We start from the raw sequence: 13,108 nt of genomic DNA on the forward strand, positions 1-13,108 counted from the left end.
TCCCCAACCAGGTATCGAACCCGCACCCCCTGCATTGGGAGGCAAAGTCTTAACCACTGGACGGCCAGGGAAGTCCCTCCACGCTGTGTCTTGACTCCAAGGCTTTGCATATGCTGAGGCTTCCACTTGGCACAGAATTCTCAGCAAGTAATACAACTTAGGGGTTGAAAGTATAGACTCTACATAACTTGAATCTTGGGACCCCCATTTTTTGCCGTGTAACCTTGAGTGGGGTACTTAACCTCTTTAAGTGTCATTTCATCATGGTTAGTAGAGAACAATAACCATTATGCCTCTCTCATAACTTTGTCGCTGGGATTAAGGGAGATAAGCCACATAAAGCACTTCGCCCAGTGCCAGGCATACAGTAAGCACTTGATAAATGTAAATAATGATGATGTTGATGACGATGAGCATCTATGATGATCCAGGTCATTGAAATGCATGACGATACAGAGGTGAGTAAATTGTTTTACATTGTTTATCTCATCTTTTCAACTAAACATGGAATTCATTACTCAACTTTCTTTTCTTTTCTCCTCCTGTTTCCCACAGATAGAGAGCAATGCATGAAACAGGCAATCAGTAAACGCTCACTGGAAAGATGAATGAATGAATTCATTAGATGGATGAGTTGACTATTTTACCCAATATAATTATTTAAAAGAAAAAGCAAAAATGACACAAAGAAACATGCAAATTAAATTTAAAGGTTAATGTAAGAATGGCAAAGGCAAGGCAGGAAAAAGGAAACACTTTTTCCCACTGAGAACAACCAAAGCTAAGCCCTTTAGTTATTGCCATCTGGGGTGAAGGTGAGTGCCATGTGGCTGGGAGCTCATTCATTCCCCATCACACCTGATTTGAGCTGCCTTCCACAGTCATGTGTCCAGACACCTTCGAGTATTGTGCACAGTACATCACAGGCTACACAGCTCTGCCTCATCATGGATCCCTGAATGGTAATCAGACCATTTTACAGACGAGGAAACTGAGGTCAGATATGAGTTCAGCCACTAGGTCAAGGTCACTAAGCTCAAAGGCACAGAGCCAGGACCCGAATTTGGGTCCGGGTCTAAATTCCATACTTTAAGCTGCCCTCATCCTCTGGGTGACAGGTGCAAGGGTGTCCTTCTGCCACTCTCATCTTTTTCATTCCCAGGAAGGCTTCTCACTTGCGAGGAAGCCCTCACGTAGAGTGGTCTGAAGTTTAGGAAAAGGAAGACAAACAAAGGCATGGAGGAAGGGAAGAGGGCAGAAACTTTGAGGATTTGCTGTAGTTGGGTTTTCAAGAACAAAAATACATACAGGGGAGGCGTGGGATCCTTCCTTTCCAAATATATGTCCTTTTGGCCTGGGTTGTTACAGACCCAAAATTGGAGCTTGTGCTGTCTCTTCCAAAAAAGCAAAGGGTGCTTCCTTAGCTGCAAAGACCTGTCTCGCTGGATCCTCCCAGAGGTAGAGTTATAACAAGCATGGTGGGGATGCATGATCTGACCAGAAGCAGTTTTACGTGGGATTCTACGATAGTGAATACAGTATGTTCAGTCCATGGAGGGTGATGTTGGCAGAAACATCACGGGCATGGGAGGCAATTCTGTATCCAGGAGATACGTCTGTTCTATGCGGTCACATCTCCCCCACCCACGGTTGGAAGGTCCAATGTAATCAACAACACATACAAGTACTGTATGCAACAAATACTAAAAGCAAATTTAAGCATGGTCTAAAACAGTTATTTAATGTGTTTTGGGAGCAGGGTGAGAGGGTAGGTAGGGTCCCCATTAGCCTGTTCCTGTGAACCTGAGATACTACCCGGCTCATTTGATTACAGTAATAGTAACCAGCACTGGAGTATTATCATCTCCTACAAGCACATTTCTGTTCATCTGGTCACTACACGCCTAACCCTAAGAAGTATGATCTACAAAGGTGGAAACTGAGGCTCAGAGGAGGTCTTTGGTCTCTCTCTCTCTCTCTCCTTATTCATTCTCAGCAAGGCTCCCCACCTGCAAAGGGGAAAGACTTCACTCGCCCTAAAGTACAGTGAGATGAACACCAGGAGAGGCGAAAACAAAAGCAAATGAAGAGAGGAGGGATCCCGAGAGGAAAATCTAAGAACTAGGAAGTGGTTGGGTTTTCAAGATAACAAGTTGTGCAGAGCTGGCACGCAAAGCCAGGAGGGGGATGCCCTATTGTTTCCGCCATGGCCCCTGCCTGACTCTTGAGGATACTCTGTCACTGAACTCTGTCTTGGTGCCAATACCCAGTTGACACGTGAGGCTTTTGGGATTTTGGCTTCAAAGAAGATTCCTTCCAGTGGGATACAGGACATCTGATTTCCATTAGCAGGAAAATGTGCTATAGAGGTTTGAGATTACATAGTCTCCCAAATGGCACCCAGTTTTTTGTGACATTTCCAAACTCCCTATCTGAACAACACTCTCCATCAGATTATAAAACCATTGAAGCAAATCAATTTCCAAACTCCCTGGCAGTTTCCCTATCGTTGGGTTTAACTGGATCAGAGTTACGAATTTGATATTGACTTTGCTTCACCCTTTTTGTGGGGCATGAACAGTCCCCGCGCTTGATCTTAAAACGTTAATATTTGACAGTCTGCGGATCTTATCAAGATAGAAGCCTCCTCACATGCCTGAGGTCCAAACTGTCATTTTGGAAATCTGAACTTTTGATTAATTGCACAGTAATGAATTCTTTCCTATGCCTTCTTTCTATGTCGTCCTTGACTAGTACCCTTTTGAGCTTATCTAGTGAGGCTTTTTAAGTACTGTCAAAATGCTTTTGTCACTATGTTACTGAAGTTACAACAGTATTAAGATTTCCTAAGATTAAAGACTTTCATAATAGTAAAAGACAAAAACAAAAATCTCATACACAAACATACAGCCAATGCTTCATTAGGTACCAGGCATTGTTCTGGAGTCTTTGCATTCTGCATGCATTTATTCATCATTCTTTCATGCTGGCAATAAGTACTGAGAGCTTACTATTATATATAACAGGCAAGAATTCTTCTAGGATGCTGAGCCCCTGCACTTGTTTAGAAAGATAATAGTAAACAAAATGTAAATATGATCATTTTAGGCAGTGATAAACGTAATGAATAAATAAAACAGCAAGGGATTGTGGGGGAAGGTAACTTTATAAAAGGTGCTCAAATATGAAGGGCAGAATGGTTCTAGGTAGTTGGAATTGGGCTGGGACAGAAAGTACATGCATGTGTTGGTGCTCTCGTGGGGTGGAGGCTTAACAAACGTCAGGGAGCCTGCTTCAGGTGGCTGGCTTCTGTTTGGAGCTTTTCTCATCCAGGCAATTCCCTTTCTCCATACTTTTCCTCCCTCCCAGAGTTTGCACTGACTGGTTACTAACATGTTCCAACTAATTGCTGAGCATTAATTTATTCGTAAACAGTTACCGGGGTCCCACCATGCAGGCAGTCATGTTTCCATGTACCAATTCATGTAATCTTCACAAAACCCATCCTGCAGCCCATTGCCCAAGGAATAATTTTTCTCCATTGGGTTTTCATGTCTTATTTTATATATAGTTCTCACATGAGAGTCACTTTCTGGGCAAACAGTTCTGTTGCACCAAGCAGTTTTTGTGCCAATGCAACACCATTTTAAGGACTTCAGCTTTGTAGCATAGCTTAACTCCCTTCTTGAAACTGCACCCATCTTGCTGCTGAGATTTTTGAGGTTCTTCCCTCTGACAGTCATACAGGTCCCCCTCCTCCTTCCTCACCCCAATTCTTCTCCCCTCCCCCATCCTTTCGCCCTTTCCCCATTTCCTCTCTCCTCCAGTCCCCTGCCCTTCACTCTCTTTCACTCTCCTTGTCCAACTCCTCCAGGCAAATCCAGAGCCACATTCCACATGCAGGCCTTCTGGTGGCTCCTTTCTGCACACTAGGGATAGATCTTTGGCTTGGCCTTGTTCACACACCCGCCCCTCCACCCCAGCAGACAAAAGGAGAGTGAAAAATAAAGGAGGCACCAGGTGCCTGGGCAGCAGGAATGAAGGGTTTCTCTAATGCTGGCAGCGATGGTAGAAGGAAGGGAGGGAGTTAGGTTCAAAGGGCATGACCCCTAGTGAATTAACAAGATCTACCCCCCACCCCCCACCCCCCAACTGAGGCCTCACCTTCTTCTACTCTCCTCGGAGCTCAAGAAGCTCAAGCTCCCCTTCACCTTTGCACTTGCTGTTCTGCTGCCTGGAAGGCTCTCCTGGACATTTACGTAGTTTTTCCAGGTTACCATTAAACCTCACCTCCAAATGCCACCTCCACAATGAGATCTTCCAGGAGCAGCCAACTGAAAGAAGTTCCCCGCTTGTAGCACAGGACGCTATTTTCTTTCCTCGTTGAATTACCAATGTAGTAAATTATGCTGTTATGTTTGTTTTTCCGTTATTGTCTTCCACCTTTCAAGAATGCAAGCTTTCTGAGCGCAGGGACCTCGTCTGCCCTGGTCCTAGAAAATCGCCTCTCTTACTCAGGTGGGTTTAGTCACTGATTGAATGAATGAACAGAAACTCAGGCAAGAGAGGGAATGACCTGCTTAGAGCACAGGTTAGGAGCGAAGCCGATTCCCCGTGTCCTATTTCTTCGGTCTCTGCTCACTCTAGTTGATGGAGGTGCTATTCAAGGGGCCGGGAGGTGAGGGCGGAACTGTCCACCACGAACCGTGAACCAAAGGGACTAGGGAGCCACAAGCATTGCTAGCACCGAGCGGGTGGGTTCGCGGTGCGCTCGGCCTTGGCCAACCCACCAACTTCGATTTTACTTCCGAAGCCCAGAAGCTGGGTTGGGAGGTGACGAGAAAACGTAAAGATGCAGGGCCCAGGCGAACGCGGGAAAGGAGACGACGCCCCCAGCCGCTTTTCCTCTTCGCGCCGCACGCCGCGCCGGCGGTAAGCCCCAACGCCCACGGTGCGCGGGCAGCCCGGCTCGGCGGCCGCAGCAGCGCGCAGGGCTCTCCCGGGGCCGCGGGGAGGGGCGGGGCGCCGCCGGGGCCTCCGGCCGCGAAGGGGCGGGACGATGGGGCCCCACCCTGGCGCGGGCGGGCGGGAAGCGGCGTGCGCTCCGGCCCCGGCGCGGTCGCCCGCTCGCCGCTGCGGCTGGAGCGAGGCTGAGGCTGGAGCGAGCGGGCGGGGCGGGACCGGGGTGGGGGGGGGGGTGGCGCGGGTAGGAGCGCGGAGGAGGGAGGAGGCGGCGGCGGCGGCGGCGGCGCGTGTGGCGGGCGGGAGGGCGGCTGGCACCCGGCTTGTAAATAAACTGCGATGCTGTCTCGGGCTCGCCGGCCCGGGTGCCGCCGCCGCCGCCGCCGCCCCGGAGCGCCCGTGCCGGGCTCCCGCCGCCGCGCGCCCTAGCGCCTCCGCGCCAGCCTCGCGTGCCCTCGCTCGCCCCTCGCAGCCCGCGGCCCGCGCCCCCCGGGGTCCCGCGGTTGACCCGCGCGGGATGTGACCCCTCCCCCCTGCCCCCCGGGGCCCCGCCTTAGCCTGCTTTTGGAGGGGGGGGTGGGGAGGGGCGCGCGGATCATGGCATTGGAGTTCCCGGGCTCGCCGCCGCCGCCGCCGCCTCTTCCACGCACCCCGAGCGCCCCTTCTTCCCGGAGCAGCTGCGGAGAAGGCGAAGCGGCCGGCGGGGGCGAGGCCGATGGGGCTCAAGGCGCGCAGGGCGGCGGGGGCGGCTGGCGGCGGCGGCGACGGGGGCGGCGGCGGCGGCGGCGGGGCCCCTAACCCGGCCGGAGGGGACGCGGCGGCGGCGGCGGGCGACGAGGAGCGGAAAGTGGGGCTGGCGCCGGGCGACGTGGAGCAAGTCACCTTGGCGCTCGGGGCCGGAGCTGACAAAGACGGGACCCTGCTGCTGGAGGGCGGCGGCCGCGACGAGGGGCTGCGGAGGACCCCGCAGGGCATCGGGCTCCTGGCCAAGACCCCCCTGAGCCGCCCTGTCAAGAGGAACAACGCCAAGTACCGACGCATCCAAACTTTGATCTACGACGCCCTCGAGAGACCGCGGGGCTGGGCGCTGCTCTACCACGCGCTCGTGTGAGTACCGGGCCGCTCGGGGCGCCCGTCGGAGGCGGCGTGTGGCTGGGGGTTCGTGGGGGGGGGGGGTTGGGTGGGCTGGAGCTGGGGACGGCTGTGAGGCTTCAAAGTCCGGGGGCGCCCGTCCGCCGAACTGGAGACCAGCCTGCCCTGTGCTGTGTAGGTGTGTGTGTGTCTGTGGACCACTCTCTGGGTGTTGGACACCAGGGCTTGAAAGATCCAACCGTGGCTCCTCAGCTCATTTGGAGACCGCTTTGGCCTGTGTGTGTGTGCGCGCGGGTGCGCAGTTATGGCACCTTCTCCGGATGTTGGTATCCAAGCTTAAAAGAATTATGTGCTTTTTCTAATTAACGAGGAGGTCGAACGGGATAAAGCGGATCTTCCCATGCGCTCTGTGGCTCTGCTCGGGGTGGGTCCCTTCTACTTGGGGTCGCTGCTGACTTTAAATGATACATCCTGGAGTTGGGGATGGGAGTGGTACACTGCCCACAGTGGAGTGTGCGTGTGTGTGTGTGTGTGTGTGTGTGTGTGTGTGAGCGCGGGTGTCGATGGCTTGCTTGTGCTACCTTCTTAAGCCTCCATTCTCGTATGGAATGGAACGTGGTTTGCTCCAGTTGGGGACTTGGACTGTCCAAAATGCATGTTTTAGGTTTCTTTTTAGGGAAGTTAATGAGAGAGAGAGGGATGGGGGGAGATTGATTGTGATTCTCAGGCTCTAAGCCTAGACTGAAGGGTGAGGGCTTAACAGTGCCAGTAGGTGGGGGCCAGGGATCATTTTGGCTGAAACATCTCCATAATTTGGTCTTAATATCCCCTCAACCGCTTGCCTTTCTCTTGCTTTGGCTGGGCAAGGGCAGCGGGAGTGTGAAGGGGCCTGGGCTGAAGGTTTGCCCCCTGGAAAGAGTCTCCTTCTAGGCAGGATGTAAATGCGTGGTGGGAAGGAAGATGGAACTTCTTCTGCTCCTGACACTCTGGCTAGAAAATCCTGCTGGACTGGGGGAGAGGACGAAGATGGTAGTGGTGGCCTCTCTCCAGGAGGGGAAATCACAGCTGTCAGCACGCATCTCAGGGCTGGCAGGGCACTTCAGGTACCCCTTGCTTCCGTCTGTGGCTTAGTCATCTTGATGACTGCTTCTTAGGAGTCTGTACCGTTACCAGGGTTTTGGCGCGGCATCGGCCAAGACCTTGACCCTTCTTGTGCCTTTAGCAATGGATATTCCTCTCTGTCCTTCTCCAATTGACCCATGACCGACGTGGTGGGAAGGAGTTCGGGGAGCCTTGGAGTTAAACACTACCTGCCAATCTTCCTTGGTTGGAAAGGCTTTTCCAGCTTTGGCCACCAGGTGGAGGCGTCTGCACAGGACCTCAGGCTTGGCAACAGGTTTTATCAGAGAGGTTACCGAAGCCTGGAAAGGGTGCCTTCCGGAAACTGAGGAACTAAGGACATCCAGCCAGGAACATGGGTTCTGGGGGGGGGGGACGCAGAGGGGGGCGGTCCAGCCTTTGGCATTCATGTCTGCGTGGTGTATTTGCAGGTGTTAGTGGCTGGACAGAAGGGTTAGCAATTGTTGCTCTTCCATTTGCTTTCTTCAGGTGGTAAAAGGGGATTGAAAGATATTCGTCTCTGTCTCAAGTGCTGTATTTAGTTAAATTGAACTGAAGATAATACTGGAATATGGGATAATGAAAAAGGCACACGAATTATTTGAGTGCACACAAACATACACAGCCTCACATGTCCTTTTGCACGTAAATGGTGTTCAGTACGTGTTGGCTGACTTCCGAACCTGGGGTCCCACTGGAGTTTGTGGGCTCCCTCTTTCTTCTCCTCCCACCTTTCCCAGCCAGCGCTCCAGCCCTGTCTTGACCAGTCTGGGGAAGGGATAGGTAAGGCCTCAATGTTACCCTTCTCTAGAATTATTCCATCACCTGGAAGCAGGTTTGGGAATGCCAAAATCTGTATGTAGTCTCAGTTTCCCAGAGAGGATCCAGGAAAATTTCAAACTATGGAAGGAGAAAGGCACTTTCACACAGGCGAATCATTTATTTCATTTCATTCTCACCGTGATTCTATGATGTGGGAATTGTTCCCTACATTTGATAGGTGAAGATACGAAAACTAAAACAGATAGCACCACTTGTCCAGGATCACGTAGCTGGAGCTCACATATGAATGCAGGGGGTCACCTCTTGTTTTTGAGCCCGGATTCCAGTTCTGACCCTCTTCCAACAATTGCGGGACTCTGGGTATTTTACCAGGCGTCCTTGGATGCCTCTCACCCCATTGGTAACAGAGGACTCTTAGTCCCGCCTCTGCCTCCCCTTCATAGCTCCCGGCTGGCAAATGGCTGGGAATGGAGTTTGGAATCAAAGCAGGGGCTGCTCAGAAGCCAGGGAACCCCAGTGTTAGGGAAACGCGACATGGCCTGGGGTGGCGGTGGTATTGGGATTCTGATTAATTGGGCATGAGACAGGAAAACCCATTGGGCTGGGTTTGAGCTCCTGATATTGAAGCATACCTCGTTAGTGGAGGCATTGTACATCCTTCCTCCAGCTGAGGAGGAAGTCCGGTTAAGTGAACAAAACCATATCTTTCATTGATGATTCAGGATTTTGCAAGCACTGAAATTCTTGCTTCAAAGCAGCCATTATCTTATTCTGGGCTGTGCTTAATGGCAGAAGGCGAGCCAGGAATTTGGGCTGACCGTGGGCTCACAGGCTAGTGCACGCTTTTTAAAAAAAAAAAAATGAACCGGACCCATGAGATGTGGTTTTTTCCTTCTATCCCAAAGGCAGGATACAGCAAATGTGAGAATCAAAGACCGCACCCGTCCCCCCCCCTACCCCGCCGCCCCTGCTCCCTTTGCCTTAAATGCCCATCCCTTGCTTTCTCCTGGCTACTCACTTTCACCTTGGCCGAGTTCTCATGTCACCTCCTCTGGGAGGTTTTTCCCCGACCCTCCAGCTGAGCTAGAATTGCCCCTCCTCGGCAGCACCCCCAAGCATAGCATTTTGCACTGGACTGATCTGCTTGCTCATCTCCCCTGGCAGAACTGAGAACTACTTTGAGGAAGGGCTGTGTGGTGTCTTAGCCACCTCAGTCCCCAGCAGGCTTCTGGGCTCACGGTAGTTACCCAGTAAGCATTTGCTGAACGGATGAGTGAACGCATACTCTCAGGTTCCCCCAGACTTCGTTCTGCGTGGTTTTACTATTCTCAGAACGATAATAAGTAGTCAGCATTACGGAACGTTAATGATGAGAATAGGTCTCAGAAGTCTTCCAGTGGACAATAGGGGAGAGGTGGGAGACCACGCTGTGACCCCAGTAAGGCCGATCACTTTCTCTGTATCTTTAGCTGCATGGCTGAAAAGGATTCTGATGCTGTAGAAAAGGGGCTGGACTTGAAGTTCACATCTGGACTCTGCCTTCAGCCTCTGTGACTTTGCATGAGCCAAGTTGGGGGAGATCTGTAAGTTGAGAATGATAACCACCCCATCACAGGGTGTTTTTTAGGCTTAAAGAAAGTAGTGTGTATGAATGAAATCAGCCCAGTATTAGGCACGAAGTGTTTACTAGTTGATTCTGAAATAGGGTCTCCTTAAGAGTCATAGCACACCTGCCACTGTGGCTGTCCTGAGGCTGTCTGGGGACTCCCCCTTCCTAGCCTGTTAGTAGGAAGATGCTGGCCTCATCTTGGCATTATTGCCGGACTGCCACCATACAAGCATCCCACTACCCTGACCACCTCTCCGTGGCCAGTTGCGTATGATCAATCAATCACCTGTTGACCCACCAATGATCACAAGAGATGCACACTGATTGCATTCTCAGGTAGACCGGCCCCTGGAACGTCGGGCAGGCAAGGCTGAAAGGTGAGGCGCAAGGACCCAGCAGCTGCTCTGGAAGGTAAAGGGCCCGGCTGGTGGACCTAGCGTATTGACTAAAGGAGCTACAGTCCTCAAGGTGGAGGAGAGACACTGGCCTCTCACTGAGACCCCTTAGTAAAGCAGAGTCTTAGCAAGTCTTTGAAGTAAGAGAAATTTGATTTCCCAAACTTGCTTTGCCTCTTAACAGCCGGTATGTTCTTGGGCAAGTTGCTGGATCTCTGAGTTTCAGTTTCTTCGTCTAAAAAAATGTTATCAATATAGACTCTTGTGGAGCTAAGAGCACCTTACATAGAAGAAGTGCTCAATAATAGATAGTCATTTGTGTTGTTAATGTTAGTCAATAGAAATGCCTTCGCTGTGCCTGGCACTCTTCTAGACATTCGCATTATAGCAGTAAACAAAATCAAGCAAAACAAAACAGTCTAATCTCTGCCCCAATAGAACATGTATTCTAATAATATCTTTTTTTTATTGGGGTATAGTTGCTTTACGATGTTGTGTTAGTTTCTGTGGTACAACGAAGTGAATCAGCTATATGTATACATATATCCCCTCCCTCTAATAATATCCTAATAATATTCAATATCATCTAATAATAACATTAGTATTAGAAGAAATCTCAGAGTTTGGCCATCTGGTCAACTTCCCAGCCCAGGCGTAAGGAATCCCTTGAACAGCATCTCAGCCAGTGCTACAACTTGTAATTCATTACAGAAGGGATGGACTGCTGGATTCAGTTCTCTCAACTGTTCTGTTTCTCTGACTCTATTCATCCCATTCTCTTCCTTTTCTGCCCCCATGTATCTTATTCTTTCTCATTTCCCACTAGGTGTTTGTCTTCTTAACCATCTCAGTTCATCCTCACTTTTTTCCTTACTCCACTAATTTCCTCTTTGCATTCTCTTCCTCAGTTTTGTAGGTTTCCTTCTCATTATTGAGAACCAAGGATTTTGAAAAACTCTCATTCTTTTTCAAATAATTTTTATTTTATTGTGGTAAGAACACTTAACATGAAATCTACCCTCAACAAATATTTAAGTGTACAATAAGTTATTGTTGACTGTAGGTACAGAGTTGTACAGCCGATCTCTCCTCTTGCTAAACTGAAACTTTATGCCTGTTGGTTAGTAACTCCCTCTTTCCCCTCCCTCCAGCCCTGGGGAGCCACCATTTTACTCTCTGACTCTATGAATTTGACTGTCTCAGATGCCTCATATCAGTAGACTCGTGCAATGTTTGTCTTTCTGTGATTGGCTTATTTCACTTAGCGTAATGTCCTAAAGGTTCATCTATGTTGTCACATACTGCAGAATTTCCTTCTTAAGACTGAGTAGTATTCCATTTTCTTTATCCATTCATCTGTTGATGGACATTTAGGTTGTTTCCACCTCTTGGCTAATGTGAATAGTACTTCAATGAACATGGAGGTGCTAATAGCTCTCTGATCCCCTGATAATAGTGTTTTGAGTAAATACTCAGAAGTGGGATGGCTGGATCACATGATAGTTTTATTTTTAATTTTTGAGGAACTTCCATACTCTTTTCCAGCTGTACCATTTTGCATTTTCACCAACAATGTGTAAGGCTTGCAGTTTCTCTATATCCTCACCAACACTTATGGTCTCGTTTTTTTTGTTTGTTTGTTTTTTGTTTTTTTTAAAATAATAGCCATTCTGACAGGTGTGAGGTGATCTATATTGTGTCATGCTTTCTCAGTGGTAAGAGCATGGTCTTTGGAGTCAGACCTGGGTTTAATTCAACTTTGCTATTTCCTTGCTTTGTGACCTGGAGCAATTTGCTCAACTTCCCTGGAGTTCGGTTTATTTCTGATATGGAGATAATAATACCTACACCCCCAGGATTGTTGTGAAATTTAATCAAGGCGATGATATTAAACACCTAAACATTGCATTGTGTTGATTTGCAACCTCAGGAGTTCCCCAGGTGAAATCTGAAATTGGTCGGGTACATGGAGGGCAAGGAGAGACCGAAGAAAGAGGCAGGTCACTCCGGATGAGTAGGTGGCGGGTTTAAGAAGCAGAGAACTTACATACGAGGCTTGTCTTGGGCAGCAAGACAGGTAGATATCCACACCCAACCGCCAGCATCTTAAAAGTTTATATAGAGGCCTTCACGGGGTTCAGTAACATACACTGTCCGGGTGGTCTCAACAACATATGCCCACTCAAGGCTGCATCCTTGCAAATGGCTCCCACTGTGGGCACAGTGGGCAGAGTTCATTCCCACCACTGGAGGGATGAGGAGCCAGCTGACAGGTCTACCGGTGGTCACGACCTCTCCATGACCTCCACCAACACGTTGTAGACTTCAGTAAATAGTGTTTCATTTTTGCTTCCCCTCTCAACCGTATTTAATCTGTCTTCTTCTGGTACCCCCCCCTCATAAAATCCATGCCCCCTCCCCTTTCTAATAATCTCATTTGATTTTTCTTCTCATTTTATGAACTTCCTGACTTCTTCCTGGCTTTCCTTCCTATGACATTTTCAAACTGTTCAAGCAGATTGAAGAGGTCAAGTAAGGGGTGAACAACAGCCCACAACATCAGATCTCTGGGCAGCAGTGAGGCTGTATGCTGGGAATGGCAATGACCACAGGTGCCCCGTATTTACTTTCTAGGAAATGGGCTAACATCAAGTGGCCCTTCGTGCTAGAAGGGAGGGTACCCAGTGTCTCTCTTTTATAAATGAATGACAGATGCTGAGATTTGCCCAGGCGCCTGAAACTACTCCGGTGGTGGAGCTCGGATCACGCAGGAGTCCTCCACCCGCGAGGTGGTGCTCTCTTCACCATGTCACGGTTCTCCTCTATAGAAGGCAATGCACCAGAAGAGTAACAGAGAGGGACGGAAACTCTCCCTTCCAGGGTGAGGCGCTTTAGAGCTGCATTTCTGGAAAGTTCCCAGGGGAAACCAGTGCTGCTGGTCTGCAGACCACACTTGGAGTAACAAGGCTTCCCAGACTTTGATACACGTGTGAATCACCTAGGGAAGAAGGCACCTTAAGAGAAATCTGGCAGACTCCACCTGAACCAAAGCCATCCAGCTTCTGTATAATGAGGCGAACTGACCCTACCTTCCTCCTGAATAGTTCAGTGGAAATTTACAACATACCTGCAGTCGTGCCTAAAATGA

At 49.7% G+C, this 13,108-nt stretch overlaps 1 protein-coding gene across 1 annotated transcript in view; it reads left to right on the plus strand.

The window, feature by feature from the left end:
- The first annotated feature begins 5,541 nt into the window (after positions 1-5,541).
- KCNQ3 (potassium voltage-gated channel subfamily Q member 3) overlaps positions 5,542-13,108 on the plus strand; it is a 300,778-nt gene continuing 293,211 nt past the window's right edge. Inside the window, exon 1 of the mRNA XM_036830813.1 lies at positions 5,542-6,069. Coding sequence (XP_036686708.1) covers positions 5,678-6,069 — 392 coding nt within the window. The 5' untranslated portion in view covers positions 5,542-5,677. The remainder of the gene's footprint in view (positions 6,070-13,108) is intronic.

This window comes from Balaenoptera musculus, chromosome 17 (genome assembly GCF_009873245.2).
Source record: "Balaenoptera musculus isolate JJ_BM4_2016_0621 chromosome 17, mBalMus1.pri.v3, whole genome shotgun sequence".
NCBI classification, from domain to species: Eukaryota; Metazoa; Chordata; class Mammalia; order Artiodactyla; family Balaenopteridae; genus Balaenoptera; species Balaenoptera musculus.